Source organism: Ambystoma mexicanum, chromosome 8 (genome assembly GCF_040938575.1).
Source record: "Ambystoma mexicanum isolate Mex_15411 chromosome 8, UKY_AmexF1_1, whole genome shotgun sequence".
Classification (NCBI taxonomy): Eukaryota; Metazoa; Chordata; class Amphibia; order Caudata; family Ambystomatidae; genus Ambystoma; species Ambystoma mexicanum.
This window is the reverse complement of record NC_090929.1, coordinates 175,220,418-175,243,559: the sequence shown is the minus strand read 5'-3', so window position 1 is coordinate 175,243,559 and position 23,142 is coordinate 175,220,418. Positions and strand designations below refer to the sequence as shown.

General features: G+C 49.6%; 1 protein-coding gene across 1 annotated transcript in view; it reads right to left on the bottom strand.

The window, feature by feature from the left end:
- The window catches only part of PMPCA (peptidase, mitochondrial processing subunit alpha), a 422,362-nt gene that overhangs the window by 285,223 nt on the left and 113,997 nt on the right, over positions 1 to 23,142 (bottom strand). Inside the window, exon 4 of the mRNA XM_069609581.1 lies at positions 18,379 to 18,461. Within this exon, the coding sequence (XP_069465682.1) occupies positions 18,379 to 18,461 (83 nt within the window). The remainder of the gene's footprint in view (positions 1 to 18,378; positions 18,462 to 23,142) is intronic.

Sequence of the window (23,142 nt, the reverse complement as noted above, 5' to 3'; positions counted from 1 at the left end):
GGTTCCGTCGGCAACGGTAGTCTCGTCCTTATCTCTGAGCATAAGGACTGTATAGCCGACAAAATGGCCGCCGAGTTGTCTCGCGGCGCTGGCAGAGGGGAATCCGACGGGCGATCAGGGGCCCCGTCGGTACCCTCGACGATGTCGTCGTCACCTGCGTCGGGATCCATCCCGACGGGCCGGTCTTCTTCCACGCCGAGGCCGTGGCATAAGACTTCGACCAGCTCCTCCTCCGAGGTTGAGGCCGAATCTACGACGACGCCCTGCCCCCCCTTTTTCTTCCCCACGGGGGATTTCACGGGGGTCCTATCGATGGGCACAAAAGAGGACTCCCTCCGAGGTGGCAGGGAGACTCTGAGCCCCGAGGTCGCCACCACTGGTGTAGCCTCCACAGGCTGAGCCAGGGCCGCCGCGACAGTATCGATAGAGGGCTTGGCCGGATGGATTAAGGCCTTCACCACCCTAGGTGCGCTCACCGCCTTATCCTTGAGGGGGGGGGACACTGCCTCGCTCCCCCTCCGCCTTCGAGCTCGACCGGGGCCTCTCCAGGAGCTTCGCCGGGTGCTCGGCCTTCCTCTTACCCGACCCAGAGCGTTGGCTCGTGGTTGATGGTGCCGGGGAGGGTGCGCCCTGCCTGGCGCCCGTAGAGCCCGACCGTTCGGCGCTCCCGGTGCCAGCGGACTCGCAGTGCTTGGCCTTATGTTGGACCCCCGTCGCCGGGGCGTCCTCAAAGGTCTTAGAAGACCGCTCGGCTTTCTTCCTCTTCTTCTCGCCGGACGGGCTCTTCCCTTCCAGCCAGTTGGCGAGACGTTGATGGCGGTCCTTCATGGTCCGCTCCGACATGTTGCCGCAACACGCACAGTCCTTCTCCACGTGCGTCTTGTCCTCATGTAGGCAGTAAAGACAAAAAGAGTGTTCGTCCTCCTTGAAGACGTTCTGCAGCTGACATCCAGGGCAGACCCTGAACAGCTTTCCGGGCGTCGAGCTCCCCTTCTCCTGGGCCATGACCGGGCCTGAGAAACTTCTGGAGTCCTCCAAAAGCGTAGCTCGACGAAATCTTCACCCTTGAGGGGCGCAGGCGAATCCGACACGGGTCCCCGTTGATCGGATGGAGAATCGGTGGAGCTTGAGGCTCTTCTGACCGAAAAAACGAAGTTTTTGAGAAAAAACGTGAAAAAATAGCACTAACGCTCGAGAGCAATAGCACGAGGATCCCAACACATGAACGTGCGGTAAAAATCTGAAGATGGCTGCCAGAGGCGGTGCTTAGGTAGAGGGCAGTCATTGGCTGTGGTCAGTATGACACAGAGACCAGTGATTGGTTATTACTACGAAAGACAGATCAGAAACGAAACTGATACTGGTTTTTTCTTTACCGAGGATTCCCAGCCTGACGACGGGGAATTCATGAGCATGTGAATCCATGCCAGACCCCATGCTGGAGAATACCCTATGGAGTAAAAAAGACCCCATAGCCTATAAGCACACAAAAAGTCAAAGACATGCCTCAAGTCATGCCTAAGAGTGGGAGGAAGAGAGTCTCACTCTTAGCAGGAGAAAAAAAACAAATCCCAAAAATCCAGCAAAGCTGCTGGGGGACTCACTAGGTTTGGGAAATTAGCCTTATAAGAGAATTCTCCCTAACACTCGGCATACACTCTATGGGGTTAATCTGTTTAGATTGGCACCAAATGGCAAATCTCTTCCTTCCACTTGTGCAAATAGCAGTGCCTGGTGTTTGGTTTCCTTGCTTCTTTTAGGATGTCCATACACCGTTGTGGAAGATTAAGGTGTCCGAACTCCATGACTTCAGGATCCATACTGTCAAGTTCAAAGAGTGAGGTTGTGGGTGTATCGTTGTCCCCCGTGTTGAGTCAATAGGTTGACCTGGTATGGGAGCTTGATGGGATCGCACATCGCTAGCTTGCGCAGATGTGGAAACCACGGTTGTCTCGCCCACATAGGAGCAACCAGGATGAGTGTCATCTGTTCCCTGTGTATTTTATTCACTATCCTGCTGATATGGAGTCGGGGGGGTGGGGGGTGGGGGGGAAGCGTAAGCAAATAACCCTGACCAGTTCATCCATAGGGCGTTGCCCCTTGGAGAGTGGCTGGGGGAACCTGGACGCGAAATCTGGGCATTGCTGGTTTTCTTTTGTAGCGAACAAGTCTAGAGAAGGGTATCCCCAAAGTGAGAAGATGTGGTCTACGACGTCTGTGTGTAGTTTCCACTTGTGCTCTTCTGGTAGAGGGTCTCTGCTGAGAGAGTCCGCTAGTGTGTTCAGTATCCCTGGAACATGTTGGGAGGACAGGGACATCCCTCGTCTGAGCACCCACTTCCATATTTTCTGTGCCAGCTTGGACAGATTTGGAGAGTGTGTACCTCCCTGTTTGTTGAGATGGAACACTGCGGTGTTGCTTTCTGTTAGGACTTGTACCGACACGTTTGTTAGATGCTTTTCGAAGGGCCTTGAGGACTGCCAATAACTCCAGAACGAGTTTCTGTCCAGTCACTTGTGACCACAGGCCGTGTGCTGTGTGGTGCTGGTGTGGTGCTGGTAGTGGGCCCCCCCACTCGGAAAGGGACGCGCCCGTTGTGATGACCTCTTCTGCTTCCGGTGCGTGCAAGGGTTTCCCCTGGAGTAGATTTTCCCTTGACCACCAGCGTAAGTTCTGAACCAGTGTTGGCGAAACAACCACTAGATCGTCCTACTGACCACTTGCCTGAGACCATTGTTTCGCCAACCATTCCTGCATTGGTCGCAGGCGCGCGTGGGGCACTAGGTAAATGCATGATGCCATCATACACAGCAGGCGCATTGCTTTGCGTACGCTTATCCGGAGACCGGCTTGATACTGGGGTATCCGCTGAAGCATATTTTGCACTCTTTCCATGGATGGGTAGGCTAGGTCTGTCTTTGTATCTAATACAGCTCCTACGAACTGTTTTGATGTGTTTGGTATTAGACTTGACTTTTTCTCGTTTATTGAGAAGCCCAATTGTAAGCGAAGGTCTATTGTCCTTTGCGTGTTTACTTTGCAAAGATGGTAGTTTTCTCCCGTGATCAGCCAGTCGTCCAGGTAGGGATACACTGGGATTGATTCCCTGCGTAGGTATGCTACCACCACCGCCAGTACCTTTTTGAACACCCTTGTAGCTGAGGCTATTCCAAAGGGCAGCACCTTGAACTGATAGTGTTGGTCTGCTATTTTGAATCGCAAGAATCTTATGTGTGCTGGGAACATTGAGATAGGATTACAAATTTGTTTGCAGGGCGCAGGTCTAGTACTGGGCGCATGGTCAGATCTTTCTTTGGAACAAGGTAGTATGTTGAATAAATACCCTTGTTTACCTCTTTGTGTGGCACAACCTCGATGGTGTCGTTGAGGAGTAGAGCTTTCTAGCAGGATACGTTGTTCCTCCTGCGATGGTTTCTTTTGGTGCGGGTGGCTGTTTGACGGTCTTCCTTGAAGCTCTATACAATAACCCCTGTCACAGTTGACAACACCCATGTGTCCGATGGTATACCCTCCCATACATGGGTGTAAAAGGATATTCATCCCCCGACTGGGGAGGCATGCGAGGGGACCCGTAGAGGGGCGCCATTGCTTAGCGGGTGTCTCTCCACCTCTGGTGGGGGAGCCTCTCCCGTGGGCCCTGCGCTGGCCCCTGGGCTAACCCTGGACGGCTTGTTGATTGGTATTCCAAGAGGAACCTTGATTATAGTTGTATCCTGTTCCTCGCTGCGCGCTTTGGCCCCGAAAGCGACGAAAATTACTACCACTCTTTGACCTGGTTGTTTATTAGTCAGTTGGCCAAGGGACTGAAGGGTCTCATATTCACCCTTGGCAGACTTGAGGGCGTCTTCAACTGCTTTCCCAAATAATACATTCTGCTCTACTGGCATGTTTAGTAAGGTAGTCTGCGTCTCAAGTTTAAAGCCTGACTGCCTAAGTCAGGCATGGCGTTTTTAAATGGCGGCTTCTGCAATAACTTGTTCAGCGTTGTCAGCAGAGTCAGTTATTTTTTTAGGAGGACGTCTGCTGTAGCTCTGCCTTTGGCAGCCAGAAGGGAGAATTTGGCCTTTAGTGGCTCTGGTGCCGACTCTGCCAGGACCTTTACCTCATCCCACTTTGTGCAGTCATAGCTGAACAACAAGGTGGAATTGTTTGCTATACGCGCCTGGTATGCTGCAGTGGATGCCATCTTCCTACCCATACATAGCACATCATTTTCTGCTCTACTTGTCTGGAGGGGCTTCGGCGGAGGCTAAGGGTGTACCAGCTCTCTTGCGGATGGTGGTAACCACCAGAGAGTCAGGTCGAAGTTGTCCCCTTATATATAAGGGGTCGGATGGTGGTGGTTTAAAGAGTTTCTCGATCCTAGGATTCACTGCTCTGGTATCGTTGGGTATTTCTAGGGAAGTTTGAATCCTTCTTTGGACTCATTTTAGCAGGTGGATTAATTGGGTTGCCGGTTTTTTAATCGCCCAACATATTCTCTGCAAAATCCTCCAATGCTTTGCGTACGCTTATCCAGAGACCGGCTTGATACTGGGGTATCTGCTGAAGCATATTTTGCACTCTTTCCATGGATGGGTAGGCTAAGCCTGTCTTTGTATCTAATACAGCTCCTAGGAACTGTTTTGATGTGTTTGGTATTAGACTTGACTTTTTCTTGTTTATTGAGAAGCCCAATTGGAAGCAAAGACCATCTGGCTGAACTGGGCATAAACCCCGGGTCGGAGGGGGCTAGAGTGGCGGTAATGGGTGTATGTTCCTCTTCCTCATCATGACTGATAGAGTCAGGTTGATGTGTCTGATCAGACTCCACTATAGTGTCCTGTAGGGGCATACTCTTATGTTGGCTAGAGGGTTTCTCCCTAGCCTTCTCTAGAGGAACTGGAGACTTGTCTGTCTCCTTATGTTCCCTGCTCTTAGATGATGATTTTTTTGGAGCTTGGGGTCGAAGAGGGGGTACCGGAGGACTCCCTGGGCTTGTCCCCGGGTGTAGGCTGAACTTCGACCGGGGGGATGGCTTGCGCGGCGTCTTTCGCCGTCGCCGGGCCAGTCGGGGTAGTTTCGAGTCGGGTGACCTTTGTCTTGTTGAGCTTGTCATGCGGCGGCCGTTCGGAGCGCCCAGAGGACGTCTGATCGGAAGATCTGCCCTTCACCGTTGACTTTCGGTGTGCGACCTTACTTGCATCGCTGTGGGGTGTGTGTGGGGGAGTATGATGCCCTTGCCGCCGGGTGTCTTCCCCGTAAAAGGACCCCTGGCCTGTCTGCTAGGGTCGGGGGCTGGCACGGGGGAATGTGGACGTCAGGACTTCTCATGAGACAGCTCTGTGTCAAGATTCTGAAGCTTCACTGAAGCTAGAGTTTGGAGGCCCTCTAGTGGCCATTCTCGTTTTTGCACGCATGCAATTTAAATTCTGTTCTTTTTTGACAAAAACTTAAAGTATTGAGCGGGTGGAAAGGGATCTGAACAGTCTGAACAGTTACCAGAAGGTTTTAACAAGTGACAGTTTTATAAATCAACGTGAAAGCTGGAAGTTCAGATTTGCAAGAGCAGATTTTTTGGGCAGAAGAGCAAGGAGCTTCTTAACAAGAAACTAGAGTTCTTGGTCATCATCCTGAGATTTCAAAGGTGACGTATTCTAGAAGACTAGTGTAAGGAAGTTTGTAAATCAAGAGACTTTAATGCAAGGATCCCTCTAGGCAGTAACAGAGGGAATTTAGGTCAAAAGAGGATTAGTTAATTTGGGAAAGCTTAATTTAACATGTAATTCTCTCTCGCCCTTGATATGACATTTTATTTGTATTGTGCTCATACAGATGTGTTTCAGAGCTCCACGAGGCCAAGGAGGAGAACAAGGGAGGAACAAAATACAGATATCCTGTTGAGCCAAAGCTGGGAACTGAACCGTTTATTTTATCCAATTCCCCTTTCCGTTTGGTGTGTTCTGGGCTCAACCGTTTTAAACCAGGTTGAGTGAGAAACACCTTGGAGGGACTGTGGGGTTTGGCATCTCCTGAGGACGTCGAGAGAAAACATGGACCCGATGTACCAGACAGGAATAGGCACATGAAATTAATCGTCCTGAAGGTCCAATGATACCAACCAATCCCGGAGTTGGAGGGCCTGGAGGATCTGAGAAAGAGGGACCAGCTTAAACGCGTCTTTCCTAAGGAACTTGTTCAAGCATCTCATGTCCAAAATGGGTCTCAAACCTCGGTCCTTCTTTGAAATTAAGAAGAAAAAAAAAGGGGAGTATGCTCCCTGGTTCCTCTCGGTTATAGGCACTGGCTCTATAGCGCTTTTCTCCATCAGGATGCAAATCTCCTAGAAAGGAGCTGATCCGGTACCTTGAAGGTCTGACTCCCTGATGGACAATCGGGAGACCTTCTAAAAGAAACCTTGGGCTAGTTTGCAGGGTCCAAGCATCGGAAGTAATGCCCTGTCATTCCCGCAAATTCTGCACCAGACTATGGTCCCGTGGACCAAGGCTTCAGAGAGGTTTTGCTGCAGCAGAGGTGACTACTGATAGCAACGAGATTGAAGGTGCTTGGGTGGGCTTACCATCTCGTCCACCATGAGGAAATCTCCTCTGGCCTCTGTGTGTTCTGACCCCTTGACCTTCTGACCGATGAAAAATTGTGAAAGGACCAGCCCCTCGAACTTTGAGAAGCCTTGTTGGTCTGTGGCGTCTGTCGAATTGCTGCACCCAGCGATTTCACCGCTGCTTTACAGGACTTTCATCCGCTTCCAATATTTTCATCTGCCTTGGAGCCAAACAAAGGGGAGCTGTCAAAAGGAATGTTCAAAAGCCTTCCTTGGACATCTGGTGCAAAACCAAACTAACGCAGCACGGCAAACATATGAGACAGTGCTGGCTGCCATTGCTCAACTAACGCCATCAGCTGAATCCAACCCAGACTGGAGCGACTGACGCATGGCGTCCTTGCCATCTTGTATGATGCTCACAAATCCTTCCCTTTCATGTCGTTTCAGGACGTGTCCAGCAGCCATAGCCACCACCTCCCAAAAAGTGCGAGCACATCTGGCCAATGCACATGTGGTATTGATAGATTTCAATGCCATACTGCTGGTTGAGAACACCCTCTTAGCTAGGGAATTAACATTTTGTCGTCCCAATCAGGGAGAATTGTAGGGTATGCAGCCGCCCTCGATGAGGAAGTGGCAGCCTACACCACCAGACTCTGGAGACTAATGTTTCGATAGGAACTCCGGATCTACACTGGAAAGTCTGTATTTTCTTGTGAATGCCTTATTCACCGCTGGATTGGTAACCAGGCTTTCCCCAATTAGCCATGATCGTCGGTGGGGAAAGGGAGAAAAGGTTCCTTGGGGGTGCCTTTGTCAAGAATATCAGCAGCCGACCTTCCCCAACCCAGATAACTCAACCACTTTATTCATGACTGCCCTAATCAAGGCACCTGCATGTGTAGAAAGTTCTGGTTGTCCACCTCTGGAGAGGTATCCAATCCACTGGCATTTTTCAATGAGTCAACAAGATGTTTCATCCTGGGCTCTTCAGAAATGTAGCCCTTTGGAACATTAGGCGTTCCAAATTCTAGGCCAAAAGGATGAGTGCCTTGATCAGAAACCTCTTCTTCTACATTTCCTTCGAAGACGCTGATGGCATCGACATCGATGGTTTCGACATCGAGGAACTTGAAGCGAGTCCCATCAAGGAAGTGAAGCTTTGAGACTTAGGCTTCAGTTGGTCTTGATACTTCAAAGTCTCTGCTGCTTCTCAAAGAAGCTTTGACAGTTTCTTGCTCCGGCTCGAGGGCGTGCAAGCTGCAACCTTAACTGACTCCTTATCGGTTCTACAAGGCTCAATAGGGTCAAACATTTAGACTCCCAAAAGAGGCTGCAAGAAGCCACCTTCTCAAAAACCTCCATCATTAGAAGGCGATTTTCTTCCCATTTCGGCTTTGGTAGCTGACTTACCTGGCAAACTCACTTGTGTGTGAAGAGTCTGAAGATGAAGAGCGTGACTGGTGCAGTCTCCTCTTAGATTTTTTTGTGGGAAGATGACGAAGAATGGTTGGATCCACTTCTGGAATGAGAGCGCTTGGAATGTTTTGAGCTCTTACAAAGAGGTGAAGTGCCCCTTGAACTTCTCTCGTCCGATGACCACCTCTTAGAAGGAGTGGTTGAAGGGGATTTGGAAAGGGGCCTACCCAGGGCGAGTTTCCCCTGTCCTTGTTCTCCCCTTCAAGGCCCTTCCCATCACGGACTGACAGGAACTGCAGTCTTCGATCTTGTGATCGATTCCCAAGCAGATACGGTGTGGGTCTGTGATATACATCTTCGACCAACAATCCTTTTAGGAGTCGACATTTTCGAAGAAGAACAGTTATAATTAACTGTCCAAACCGTTCTGTGCATGCAGAAGAACTGAGGTAACTGGCGCGTGCGTTCTACGGAGGCTGCCAAGGTACACAAGATCCACGATGCATGCCACCCTCTGCAGTGAGAAATGTCCAAAGCAGCTGACGCTGAATGGAATATATCAAAGATGAGGAATACGTGGGAGGACACAATCCATTCAAAACCCTTTCAACTTCACGTGAGATGGTTACACAGCCCTCAGCAGAGGGGTGTGCAAAGGTTTCTTTAACAGTTACAATAAAGAAGGTTCCAGTCTCCATTACGGTTTCAGGAACTGTGCCTGTAGCTGGATTTTAAGATCCAGATTAAGGAAAGCTTCTGGCGAGGTTCCACAATGTTGGAAAAGGCAGACTAGGCCATTCAAGATGGCCGCCGGCAGCGATTAGACGTGCAGACGGCGGCTCCCGCACCTCGAGACCTCCATCGGGGATCCACCACCCCCTGAGGACACTTTGCGGCAGTTGAGGAGGTGTGCGGCTCTGGGAACCCGGGCGGCCAGGCGAGGCTGATCCTCGGGTACCGCGGACCCGGAGTCCCGCCCGCGGCGGAGGAGGCCTGCTCAGGCAGGCTGTGGGTGGGTGTATCGGCATACGGAGAGGGGCGCTGGTGAAGGACTTTGGCCCGGCGAGGGGAGACGGGCTCGGCGGCGGCTGCTCATTGGGGGGGCGGTCCGACGCCCTGAGGAGGAGAGCCGGGGCCCCGAGCGGAGGACGCGGGAGGCTACGGGCTGTCTTGCAGGAGCCGCGCCCCCGGATCGGGTGCGGCGGGAGCAGCCGGTGGACTGGTTGCGTGGCGGCTCCCTGAGGGGCGGGAGGGGGGCCTCCCGGCCCACGACAAGGAGGTGAGGAGCGGGCAAGTCCCCGGGCAGGGGGCCGAGGACGGGAGGCGGCCCCCCCCACCCCCCGGCTTGATTGGATCCGCGGGGCGGAGGCTCGGTCCCGGTGCTGGCGTTGGGGGGCACCGGGGGGGCTGCCGATTGACCGGGCCTCTCCCCCCCATCCCAAGGGGGGGTGAAAGCAGCAACAGGGGAGGTGGGACCTCCCTGGCATAGTGGTCTGTGGTTGCCCCTCTCCGTGGGGTCGGTGGTGGTGGGTGGCCCCCCCGCGGCGCCCGGTCGAGGAGCGGTGGGCGTGCTGGGGGTGCTGTCCTGCTTACCCCAATTCCTGGGTCTTTCGGGCCCCCAAGAGAGACCTAATGCCCTCGGGATCCAAGGGTAGGGCCCCGCGCACCGGACAGAGAGGGAGACCCTCTGAGCACCCTTCCCGCCTCGTGGTCTGCAGCAATGGAAGTCAAAGGCAACAGCGGTGAAGACATTGAGCGCCACATGGCATCTAGGGCACCCGGAGAGGCTGAAGATCGGGAGCCCCTGACAAGGGGGGACCTCAAGGGTGAGATGCATGCCCTAGGAGAAACTCTTTCTAAGGCCTTCCAAGACCAGTTCCAGTTGCCGAGGTCGGATTTAAATATGGCCCTCGGGGAGTTGAAACAGGAGGTTGCTCAGTTAGGTGAGAGAACTGACATACTGGAAAGGGGGCTGCAGGAATTGGAAAGAGATGGCACGGCCAACGGAGAAGCGATCGATCGTCTGGACCTAGCGACCCGCAATTTGGAAACCCAACTGGAGGACTTGGAAAACAGGTCGAGACGGGTCAATATAAGAGTGAAACTCCTTCCTGAGTCTGTAACGGACAGGGACTTGAAGGGAGTAGTGCAGAGAATCTTTATGGACCTGTTGGCAGGAGAAGACCCCGAGGCTATAGAGCTTGACAGGGTGCATAGGGTGGGCCGGCCTCTCTGCGGCCCTGGTTCCAAGCCACGAGACGTTTTGGCTGCGTTCGCACGGTACGCCCAAAAAGAGGCAGTTCTACGGGCGGCAAGGCTTCGCGAACCATTGCAATACAAGGGCCAGGAGATCTCTCGGTTTCAAGATTGGGCTAACAGTACATTGGTGAAAAGGAGGGCAATGCGCCCGGTTCTTAGAGTTCTTTCGAGGAAGAGTGTCAAATATAAGTGGACCTTCCCGTTTGGGCTGGTGTTTGAATGGGAGGGCACCCAAAGAAGGGCCACCAGTGTACAGGAGGCGACGAACATTATCCACCTGGACCTTGGGGACTTGGAGGGGGAAACTGGAAGTGTCCGGTCTGCTCCAGGAGACGGAGCCAGACCGTGGGTATGGTCTACGGTGGGTTCCGACGCAAAGAAGACGACGACGCGGAAGCGTCCACAGGAGGGGAGAGAGAAGTCCGCCCAGGGAGGAGATGAGGGTCGGTCTTCGGACCAGGTGGGTTCCTGCTGATACGGTTTGAATCGAATTTTAAAAGGGGGGTGGTGGAAAAATGGGCTATCAACGGATTCGGGGAGGGGGCGGGGTTGCACTTTTTGGATCACGCAAGGACCAAAGAGTCCGGAGAATGGGGGGAGGGGGTGGCAAATGTGGGATGCCTTCCAAGTTGGGGTTCGGAGGGCAGGGGAGCGGGCAGGTGAGGGGTGCCCGGTGTGGGATAGGGGAGGGGGGGGTTGGACAGAGAGGGGGGGGGATTTTACAGCACATGTCGAGGATGCGTCACCCTAAGAGCCCGGCAGTTAGAGAGCCGTCGTGTGGGGAGGGGTGGGGCTGGAGGGGAGGCCTAGGGTTGGGTAGTAGGAGGGGAACTCTGACGGGGCGGTCTATTGATACCCCGGAATGTAGGCTGCTGATGGCCCGATATGCCCAGTTGACACTTTCAAGTGGCAAACACATAATGTGAGGGGACTCAATTCCCCCCTCAAACGTACAAAGTTGGAGCATTTCGTTAGATCCCACAAGCCGGATGTGTTGGCCCTGCAGGAGACCCATTTGAGGAAGCGAGATCAAGCCCGGTTGCGACTCAAGGGTTATCCCCTGATCTATTTTGCGTCGGGCCCCACGAAGAGGGGGGGTGTGGCCCTCCCCTTTGGAAGGGGTACGGATTTTCAGCTGCAGGAGGTTCTGCGGGATTCCAATGGGAGATACATGGTGGTAAGGGGGACCATAATGGGCTCGAGCTACACTATTGGGTCAATATATGCGCCAAATGTGGGCCAAGACCAGTTCTTGCGGGACGTCCTAAACACCATCGAGAATTTTGCTAGGGGCCAAGTGGTTCTGATGGGGGACTTTAATCTTGCCTGGGACAGGGTGGGAGACCGCTCCAGAAGGGGTGAGAGGGGGGGCAGGTTCAGTGGCGTCTCCGCAGCTGAGGGAGAGATGGGCAGGGGCTGGCCTTCGCGATGTTTGGCGGTCTCTGCGGGGGAGCGAGGAGGGTTTCACATTCCTCTCCGATGTCCACCGGACACAGTCACGGATTGACTACATCTGGGTATCTGCTAGTCTGGTGGGAGCGGTGGAGGTGGGCCCCCTGGGTGTGGCCGATCACAGAATTGTGGAAATGGTCCTGAGGGTGAGGAGACGTAGACCAGGGGTGTGGGGTTAGAGATTCCCGGGAGAGCTTTTGAGGGACCCCGTGATTTGTAAGGAGCTGGAGGACAAGATCCAGGGATTTTTTGGGAATAACGCGTCCTCCGACACGAGTCTGGGCACCAGATGGGACGCCTTTAAGGCGACCCTTAGGTGGGACCTCATCGCCCTTAAGGCGGAGAGGAATAGGCGGATGAGAGGTTTGGAGGCCCAGCTCGAGGGAGAGGTGGAGGCCGCCAGAGTTCAACTCCGAAATACCCCCACGATGAGGGCCTTCAGGGGATTTGAGAAATAAGAAGGCCGAAGAGGCTCTGCTCAAAATGAGGCAAACCTTTTACGCCAAGGCCAACAAAGCAGGCTCCATGCTAGCTCGTCTTCTGCGGGGGAAAAAGGAGAGCAGGGTAATTACCGCACTTAAAGACCAGGGTGGTAGGCGTTTGACCCGGGCTGGCGAAATAAGGGAGAGATTTGTGGAATTCTATGAGGCCCTGTATTCCTCAGAGAGCCCCTCCCCTCACTTACAGGAAGATTTCTTGGAGAATTTACCAATTCCGCAGGTCTCTAGGGAAGTGGCAGAGAAACTAGGCCGCCCCATTCTGGAGGACGAGGTGAGAGCAATTATTGCTACTCTGCCCCGTAATAAGGCGCCGGGCCCCGATGGCTATCCGGACTCCTTCTATAAGACGTTCTCCCACCTTTTGGTCCCACAGTTGACCCAGCTTTTTAATTCGTTTAGCTCAGAGGGCGGAATTTCCCGGACGATGGAGGAGGCTAAGATCACCCTTATCCATAAGGCAGGGAAAGACCCGGAGGACTGTACTTCTTATCGCCCTATTGCCCTTATTAACACTGAAGCCAAAGTCTTTACTAAGATTCTGGCTCGGCGTCTGGAAAAACATCTTCCACCTCTGATCCACCAGGATCAATCGGGTTTTGTTGTGGGTCGACAAACAGCAGATAACATTAGGAGGGTGGCTCACCTGGTTGAGAAATCCCGTAAGACGAAAACCCCGGCGATCCTCTTGGCGCTGGACGCCGAGAAGGCGTTTCACCGGGTGAGTGGTCCTTCTTATGGAGAAGATGGGGCTCGGGGAGGGCTTCATTGACTTGGTTGCCGCTAATTATAAAAATCCCACATCACGCATATTGATCAACGGAGAGGTGTCCAGACCCTTTAGGCTCCAGAGGGGGACGAAACAGGGATGTCCCCTCTCCCCATTGCTATTTGCCATATATCTAGAACCCCTCCTATTGGCTATCCGCCAGTCAACGGAGATCAAGGGGATCCCATTCGGTGGAGTGCAACACAAAGTAGCGGCCTTCGCCGATGATATGCTGCTCACACTTACTAATCCGAGAGAGTCCCTCCCAGCTTGCATAGCTTTGTTAACCTCTTTTGGCGGGATATCAGGCCTGCGGGTTAACTTTCAGAAATCGGAACTGATGAATCTCTCCCTGGGGGAAGGGGAGGCGAGGGCGGTCAGAGATCTGTCCCCCTTCAAGTGGAGCCCCTCTGGGCTGCGGTATTTGGGAGTAAGGATCACCCCCTCATTAGCGGGTTGGTATGGACCAAATTATGAACCGATTCTCCCAGCAATCCAGAAAGATTTACGGAGGTGGGGGGCCCTTCCAGTCTCCTGGCTGGGCAGGGGGGCGGTACTCAGGATGGTGATACTACCTCGGGTGCTCTACCTTTTCCAGGCCATTCCCTTGAGTGCCGGAGAACTTCTTCAGGAGATTGGATAGTATGGTCAGAGACTTTGTCTGGGGGGGAGGAGATCTTGTGTGTCTAGGCAGCTGCTCACTGCCTCTAGAGATAGAGGAGGCTTGGCCTTCCCCGACTTCCGCCGCTATCACGATGCGGCTCAGCTCAGAACGATCGAGTAACTGAAACATTGGGTGAGGATGGACAGGGCGGTGGCTGGGCACCACTTGGGGGAGGTCCTCTGGCTCCCGCGACGGTTACGACCCGCCCATATTTATCTGAGCAACATCACGAAAAGTGTAGCTGAGTGCTGAGATCGGTCGGTGTTAAGATGGGGGATCACAACTTTTCCCTCGCCATTTACCCCTATCTTCCGAAATGGGGACTTTACTCCTGGGTTGGAGAGGGGAGCTTTCTTGGCTTGGGAGGAGGGGGGGTGTAGGACCCTGAGGGACATGTTTACCGGGAAGAGGGTGAAAACATTTGTGGAATGTAAAAAAGAGTTTGGCTTGGGGGAAAGAGAGCGACATCGGTATTTTCAAATTAGGCACTGGGTTATGTCTCCGACTATAAGGCAAGCGGCGACTAGAGATCTAACCCATTTTGAAAGATTCCTAACAACCCATGAGGGCACAAAGGGGCTGATCTCCGATCTATACAAACAACTCGAGAGAGGTAAACCAGGCACCAACTGGGCCTACATGGCAAATTGGGAGAAGATCTCAGGGGTACGCATGGAGCAAGCTGATTGGGAGAGATTATGGGCGCGGATCCCTACGCTTACGAAGGCAATTCAGGTTCGGGAGGTGTGGTACAAATGCTTGGTGGGATGGCATTATACTCCTGCCCGTCTGCATGCAATGAACCCTGCCGCTTCGGGGGAATGCTGGAGAGGGCGCGGTGAGGATGGCACGGCCTCACATATCTGGTGGGATTGCCCCGTTATCCAGCCATTCTGGGACGATCTTAGGAAGGCGTCCGCTCAGGCTTTGGGAGGAGGAGCCCACCGAGACCCGCGAGAGATATTGCTGGGGAGGAGTGGGTTAGGGGACGGGGTGGGGGCGGATGAGGCAGGACGCGGCTGCAGCAAAGCATCAGCGATATTCACCTTGGCGGCCTTATCCCTCATCGCACAAAAGTGGAAGGGGCCCGTGATCCCGACTGAACAGGAGTGGCTCAGAAAGCTCTGGGACATAGTTTCGCTGGAGTGGGCCTCTTATGCTGCGGAAAACAAACTGGGGTCTTTCTATGCGGACTGGGGGGAGACCCTGGAATTCCTAAGAGGAGACTTTAGAGCACAATGGTGTCCGCAGAGACTTCAACTATTGGACTTGTACAGTTAAACAAGGGTTAGGGGGAGAAGGGAATGGGATGAGGCTTTTTAGGTGCTGTATCACTGGGGGGGATTAAGGAGGGGAGGGTTTAGTTCTATAATCGATGTGTTGATGTTACTCTTTGTGTTCATATATGCTTGCCGATTTTCTTCTTTTTCCTGAAAACGAATAAAAAAGAAGTTTAAAAAAAAATGAAAAGGCAGACTACCCAACTGGAAGGGAGCAGTCTTCGGGTGACTCAGCAAAGCCATGCTGGAAACCAAGAAACAAAGGATGTCAGCTCTGGTGGGCAAACTCAGTCTTGAGGACACAAACAGTAGCAGAGCCACAAAAGTGGTGCCTCTCGATGTCACACAGAGGGGCCGGGTGGATAGCTCAGGGGTAACGTGATCGCCATGGAAGCAAGACGACGTGGAGCAACAAAGGTTCAATTCCCGGGTCCGCGCTTCGAAACCTCTGGGTTAAGCGCGTTATAAATATTAACATTACAACAAGGAACCACAAGTATGCCAGCTTTTGAGTTCAGATTCAAGATGGGATCCACTTTCAGGGTGTGCGGACCTTCCAGACTACACAGATCTGCAGGACCTATGAGAGACAAGAGTTCACCAAACAAAGCAGAACAAACAACCAGCTGTCACCACTGGCTCAAGGGAGGTCAACATCTGTGGCAAGATTCCACTGGTCCAAAGAGGTATAGTTACACCTTACTGGAGTACCCTTGGCCAATGTTAGTTTTAGCAGCAGTTCCTGAATCCACATTCTTTCAAGATCCTCTTGGTGCTTCAGTTAATAGTGGATTGGCTGAAGAACTGCTCAAAACCATTGTCAGATATTCAAAATGTTGGGCTAGGGGCCCCAGTCTACCTATCGGGAATCATGCACCTTTCAAAGCTTTGTATGGTTATCCAATCCTGGAAAGCCAGTTCAGGGACACTTATGAAGTTCGTCAAGGCGACTGTGTAGTGCGGTGCCTGGACCCTAATCCGGCCCTCACCAGTTCAAAGCACACAGCTGTCCTTCCCGTGTTCTATATCGAGCCTGCTGTGATGCATGACCATACATATCCATTTTCAAGAGGCACCTTTGGTGTAAAAAAAGAAAGGGGCCTAGTAGTACACCAGCAGAATATACAAAATTAAAGAAACATCACTCTCCTGTTAGGGACACAGGAACAAAAGATTGAGAAACACACATTACAAAAAAAGTAATGGGGGACACGGTCTCCATGCACTAGTCCCAAAGCAGAAGGTAATAAAACCACAAAACAAAAGTAGAAATGGGGTCCTGCATCTGTAACCTTGAGGGCAGACCATTTTATGTCCAAGATGTGAGTAGAAGGGTCAAGTGGGGTTAAAAAAAAAGCACCTCATCTGCCCAAATAAGAGCTGGGGAAAATCAAAGGAGCCAGAAGATATGCAGGGGGGCTTCAGAGGCTAAAATGCAGCAAAAGGGAAACTCTTTCAAAACAACCCACTCAAGCTCAAGGCCAGATAAAATGAGAATGTCGCTGCAATAGAGATCTTTGAGTGGATCATGGATTATGATGTGCACCAAATAAACACTTTCTTTTGTGTAGCACTGTATGTAGACGAAAAGTGCTTCAGAGCACTTGCTGGTTTGATATGGGACACATAGGAAGAGGAAAAAACAAACATGAATCAGAATTAATGAAAACTTCCATTTGTCCTCGATTGTTGCGATTTTGGTGATCTGAATAGGGCTTGGATTTCTAATCTGAACAATTCGTATTTTGATTTTATTCACACTTGGCTAGATGAACAAGAATGGTTTTCAATTTCTTTCAAAACCTTATGCCTTTGGTTTGATAGAATAGGGTGTGACTTCAGGTCATTTTATAGAAAGGTTGGTCTGGTCTGTAAGTCTAATTCACTTTACCATTTAGTATAGTCCAATGTACCGCAAAGTGTCAATACGCTTCACAGTGGAGTAAAAACTATAATCTTTTCAACGGCACACTGCAATGTAGTTCAGATTCAGACAGATCTATGTAGTTAGTCATTTTGCTGTTTCAAAGTTCAAAGTAGGAAATGCAATACTAGAATATGAATTTATACACTATACATAAAACCTTATGATCTCAGGAACGTATTCTACATGAACAGAAAAATGCCCAACTCTGGAACACAGGATTTCATTATTGTTGCAAGGCCCAGAGTTCTGTTCCACGCAAAGCACTCTCAGCAGAAAAGTGGGAAACACAGATTATCCTAGCTACATCTTGCTTGATTCCTGCTTACAGGGTATTACCAATTTAAACATCACTCATTGAGCCTGCTGTTGATGCGCCTCGAGTGAGACACCCTACCTGATCCTGTGCCTTTCTTTCTAATGTACTTGCTGCTTGAGCCCATTAACTAAGAAACATGCTGCTTGTGCCCTACGCAGCAGTTTTAACACCAGAAATCGGATATGTTTCATACAAAACAATGTGTTGCATTCGGTTAATACAAACCCATAATATGAAGGATGAACAAGAGCTCATTTTTGTGGTACCCCAGCATTTATCTTAGTCCATTGCTGAGACTTGGAATATGTTCTCCCAACCAAAACATGCTTCTGTAAATACTCATCAGGCTTTGTTACAGCTTGGTTAAAACTAAAAGAGGCTGCCCAGAACTCCAAGTAAATCAACAAAACCATCCATTGTACTCTCTAAAATAAAAAGAATACTCCTAAAGAAATCAAACGAGGAGTAACACCACAAACGTTTCTGCCTCCTGCCCGACTCATAACATGTGCAGACGAAAGGCATTGACAACACATGTTACATAGAGGTGCTTTGCAAAGGAGTCTCTAGATGTTAAGAAGGTCTTAAAGACGACAAAAATACATATATTCAATTAAAGAATCCAATTCAACGAAAATATTAATTACAACAAAACTATCCGTTTTTGAATTACAAGTATATGTTCCTTTTAAACTCGAATTCCCTTTTCCTCCCAAATATCCAGTGTTGTAAGTAAAATACAGCTAGAATTCCTATCAGGAGCACTGGGTCTGTAACCTCCTTGACTGAAACTGCTCCCTTCTAGTTGTGTCCTAGTCTACCACTGCCATTATAATCCCCAGAAAGAAAATATTTCAGAATAAGAAAACATGTTTAGGCCTTCAAAACCTGCCCACACATTGATGCACTAATAAAAAAAAAGTTTGTCAATTACATTTACATGAATTGATTCCTGGGATCTGCAGGCGTTTTTCCAACTGAAAATAGCCGATTAAAAATGTGCACGAGTCTCAGAATGGTTATGAGGTCTCTGCCTACTGTCACCACACTATACTATACTATACTATACGTGATGGGTCCTTGCTGGATACACGTCCTTTCAAGCTCTGAAACAAGGTACTTCATTAAACCGATCCAAAATCTTTCTTTGTTGCGCATGGATGATCTAAACCAATATAAAACCCTTCACTGTTCTTGATGAATTATGTACACTTGGGCATTTAAATATACCTTGAAGTCTGACAGTCACAAATACCACCATGTTTTTCCAAAGTGAGAAGAATTTCATCTTTGCTGCCAAACTGAGCCGTAGACTATAAGAAAAGGAAATAAAATTGAGATAGTGAAGACAATTTGAAACATAATAAATAATACATACACATTTTTTTTAAAATGGAAAACAAAAAAAAAAAAACATCAGGTGATAAATTATGCAAAATTCATAGGTTATATGCGCATATAAACAAATCTTAGCATTCAGGAATGTGGTTATACCACACAATTATTGAAATTAACTTAGTTTAATAGCCTGTGACAAATCACAAGTTTTCATCCCTTCTCCCAAAGGGGGAGTGCCTCCCTGTGAGGCTAGGGAGGTGAGCCAGCTCCGCAAGACCCTCCTTAGGGGGTTGAGGCAAGTGGGACCTCAAAGGGAGAGACCTACCCCCCCCACTTGGGGGGGGGGGGGGGAGGGGAAGGACTCCCATTCCCGTGAAGAAATCCCTAGAAATCCATAGTGGCAATGCTCCAAAACAGAGCCTGAGCATTCTAAGCTCTAGTTAGCAGTATCAGCCATGTGACATGATTCCGAGCAGTTTCTGGACGTAACACCCTGCAACATTGCACTTTGAGGAACACTTATGCCCCTCTTGCAATGTTTTTTGCGTCTCCTCTCCAGGATCCCAAGCAGCCTGCTGTTGCTGCCCCATTGAGAAGCCAGCAGGAAGAAGTTATTGATTAACATGTGAAGTCTTTTCGCGTCCTGAAGAAGATGGCGAAAAACCACTAGTGAACAAAAGAAACCGGTCGACCAGACCTGTTCTGGCTCCTCCAACACATTAAGATATCCCTAAAAGCAACACGGGATACTGCCACAATTGAAAAAGAACCCATACAGCACGCTTTTTATTTTTAGCAAACCCTATTTCCAGTGGGGCTTGTATCTTTTTTTGAAGAATAATTTGAAAATCTAGATTCACGTTGTTTTATACTCCCAATGACTGGGCAACCACCAAAATGCAAAGAGTGTTGAGCCATCAGGGTAATTCAAATTGTCATAAATCCCGATGTCACTAGCCCTCACATGCCAACCAAGTAGCTTGGTTCAGGACTACGAGATCTAATCCCTTTCTTGTACTCACTCACAACACCGGTGGTTGCCCCCCCCACCCCCTCCGTTTTTTAGGCTGCTGTTTATAGAATTGAATGTGGTGTACAGATAACCACATGCAGAGAGCTAGGGCCAGTCTTTCTATCCCTCTTAGATAGGCGTTACACCATCCGCTGTCTAGGGACAGGCACCCCCGGCAGGGATAGGGTGTCATTCCTGAGGGCCAGAACAGCTCACCATCTTGTGTCTCACGCTTTGGGACTACTCTTTAATCACCACAATCACTTCTTGTTGCCTTCATCTGCACGCACTTTGTTCCCCACTGAACAGTCTTGTGTACCAGTATATTCCTACGGTTTGGGAAGGCAGTTATTCCCGGCTTTTCAAGCCTAATTTACCCTGCTGTTTTTTCTTATTTTTTCTTGAGCCTTTTTCTGCCATCCTGGGTTGGGGAGGTCCGGCTCACTCTCGTCTTTGCTGGGCTCCCATTGGGAAGACCGCCCAAGGGCGCCTGCGTGTATGGAAGGGCAAGAAGCTGGGAGTACAGCAAAACTCTGCAGGTCTTTGTCCTCCAGTATGTCTGCTTGAACCCATTGGGACAGCCACCATGCAAAGTTTGAATGTGGCATGACTCCTGATTGGCTGGGTTCCTGCATAAATGCAAGGATCCTGGAGCAGAATAAGTGTCGAGCCATGGAGCTAAGAATACAAGGATGAAGGACGTCTGCAGCCACCTCCAGTGACTGCTGAGTAACTGCTGCTGCTCAAAACTCCTCTTCTGATCAACAGGGAAGATCCAGATTGGACAACTTCGTATCCTGGACTGGTGGGACTAATCAGTCGCGAGGCCATCTGCATTTTGAGCCGTCCTTCGAAGAGCTGGGACTGTCCTGGGCTGTAATTCCCCAATATCCTGGGACCTGGACTACTTTGCTGTGCATCATCTCCTGAAGCACGTTTTTCGCTGGAACTTCATTGGCATCCTTCTGCACTTAAAGTGACTCTTTCCCGCTCTGAGATGTCTCCCCTTCCAAGTTGGGGACCAAGAAACGGAAAGAAGTCTGCCGTATGACAACCTTCACTGAACCAAAGCTTCTGTGGAGTCTAAACGAGCCAGTATCGTGAAGATAGTCTACTGGGTGTCCCATGGCAAGAAACTGACAGTCTGATCCCGCCATAAGTTCCTTCTTCAGCCTCCAGACCAAGAATCCCAACTGGGGCTGCTGTTGCCTCACCTGGGGACCCGCTAGTTACACAGTCTTCTTTCTTTATGAAAAGGTACTGTCCCGCTCCTAGGTAGCTCACCTTGGTGCTTGCTGTGTTAAAATCGTACTCCTCCCGAGCCTTCAGAGACACATTGGCGTGGACAATCCAACTGTGTTCTCCCAGGCCCAAGGACACTGGTCCTTTGTTCATCAATCCTCCGGGGGGTCCGTCGGACCTCACTGAACCACCTTTTAACTAAACATTTTACCCAACTACAACATAGAAGAAACCTGCTATTTTTACAACTTTGATAGCGCCTGCCTTTCTTTGTTCTTCCGCCCATGGGCCTTGGTCACCAAATGTTCTCACTGACTCACTCCCAGATAGGGCTGACCTTTCTAAAGTACAGGTTGCCTAAAATTATTTACCAGTATCCGTGTGGTTTACTTTAAATGTTGGTTATGAGAAATGATTTGCTAAACTTGAATGCAACTAACCACTTACCTTACTGAATATAAATGTGAATATGTTTACTTACCTGTAATTCTAATACTGTGGTAGATTGTTTATTTATAGTGGTCTTAGTGTTTATAATAAATAATATTTTTTTATAAAACTACTGTGTATAAGTGTTTTCTTGACCATAGGTGTGCCCCCAAGGTCCTTGTACTTACCTACAGCCCTTCTCCATCCTAGACTAAGCCTGACTGCTCGTCCATTGCTATCAAACCTTTTGGGTAGTTCAGGCCAAACAAGAGTTGGAGCCCTGTACTCCTAAGAGGGAGTCTTCTACATTCCTACCACAGGTGGACTTTATTAAAACTCCCTAATACCGTGTAAAATTCCTTAACACCACCAACACAAGTGCAGAGCCGTAATCCGAAGCGGAACCAGGAACGAGGATCCAATGAGTGAGAGGAACGAGAAAGCACACCCAAGTGTTAGGACAGTTTTTCCAAAGTCCAACTAAGGGCTTCATAAAACCATATCTGAGGCAGTACAAAACTCCACTCTTAGTAGAAGGCTGTACCACCTGAGAACATTTGGTAGCATAGACAGAGCAGCCAGGCTGATAGTAGATCAGAGAGAGGGCGGTAACTTGTTACAAAGAAATTGTAACATAGATATGGTCCAAAGAAACACTGAAACACTTTGTATTGTAAAAAGGATTATAAATACATGTAGGTCCGGATAAATCTTGCTAAAGTTAAGTACCATCACATATCATATCATATAAACACAGTTATAAAAAACAACTTAATACTTGTGGTATACATAAGAAAGTATAACATTTTTAAGAAAAGCAACACGCAGTTCAACTCAGTTCAAGGCGAGTCAAACCTACTTTAATACATTCAACATGGCATTAAGCTATTCTTGGGGAGTAAAACCAAAGTAGTTAGACTTTTAGAAAGGGGGAGGGGGGAGTTGGGGAGTTTGAAAATGTGTTGAAATATGATGCTTTCTATGTTTTGAAACGGTTGTAGTGTGTTTGTTTGACCTTAAAAAATAAAATAAAAATATATTCAACCTCTCTTGAGATAAGCCTGGCTGCTCAGCCACACTACCAAACTATATAGTACATACTGTTTACCAAAGGTTGGGTTCCTATTGCAAGGAGGTGAAGGTTGTTGTAGTGCACCCAAAGGGTACTGAACCAAATCTTGCCCAACACCTTTTACTTATATGTTTAATAAAGGTATTGAAGCATGTCTTCAGTGTCTCTGACTCCCTCCGACATGCCACAACACCGTTATCAGAGCCCAAGGAATATAGTTACTGTCAAGAACAAGTAAGAGAACATTCAATAATTATTGGGACTTCAGGTATGAACTATCTGAACTATGACTGCTGGTAACAGACTGCATCTTCCAAGTTCTGGAACGTACCCACTGTAAACACCAAAGCTGCACAGCAGCCTAGCTTCAACAGTTTATGTTTACTCTAGTTCAGCACCTACATCTGTGGGCCTTCTGTAGTCCAGCTTGCCTGCATCACCTTTTTGCCACCACTGGAATGATGGCAGAAGAACTGGAGGACAGACTAGCCACTGGTGAACTTGATCTTCGATATTTCCAACTTCCAAGGTGCTGGAAAGCAGCATTTCGGGAGAGTTGGATTTAGCATACCGTGGGTACCAATGTATGCAATCGAGTCCTAGCATCTCCCTCCACCAAACGCTGGTCTGTCTCTACCATTTATTCCTATGCGAGACCGACCTCCTACGGTCGAGCAGATTATGATCCAAAGACAGTTTTGTGACATTGATTGTCAGATTTGGGATCCAGCGCAACTACGCTGCTATGGACATTAGAGAGGGCTAACTAGTAAGTTCATTATCACTGGACAGAAGATTCTTCCTCATTAAAGATTACTTACCTGCAAAACATTTACTATTTTATAACATTGTGGGTAGATATAATCTTATTCCATTTTACTGCACCCTAACCACCAAACTG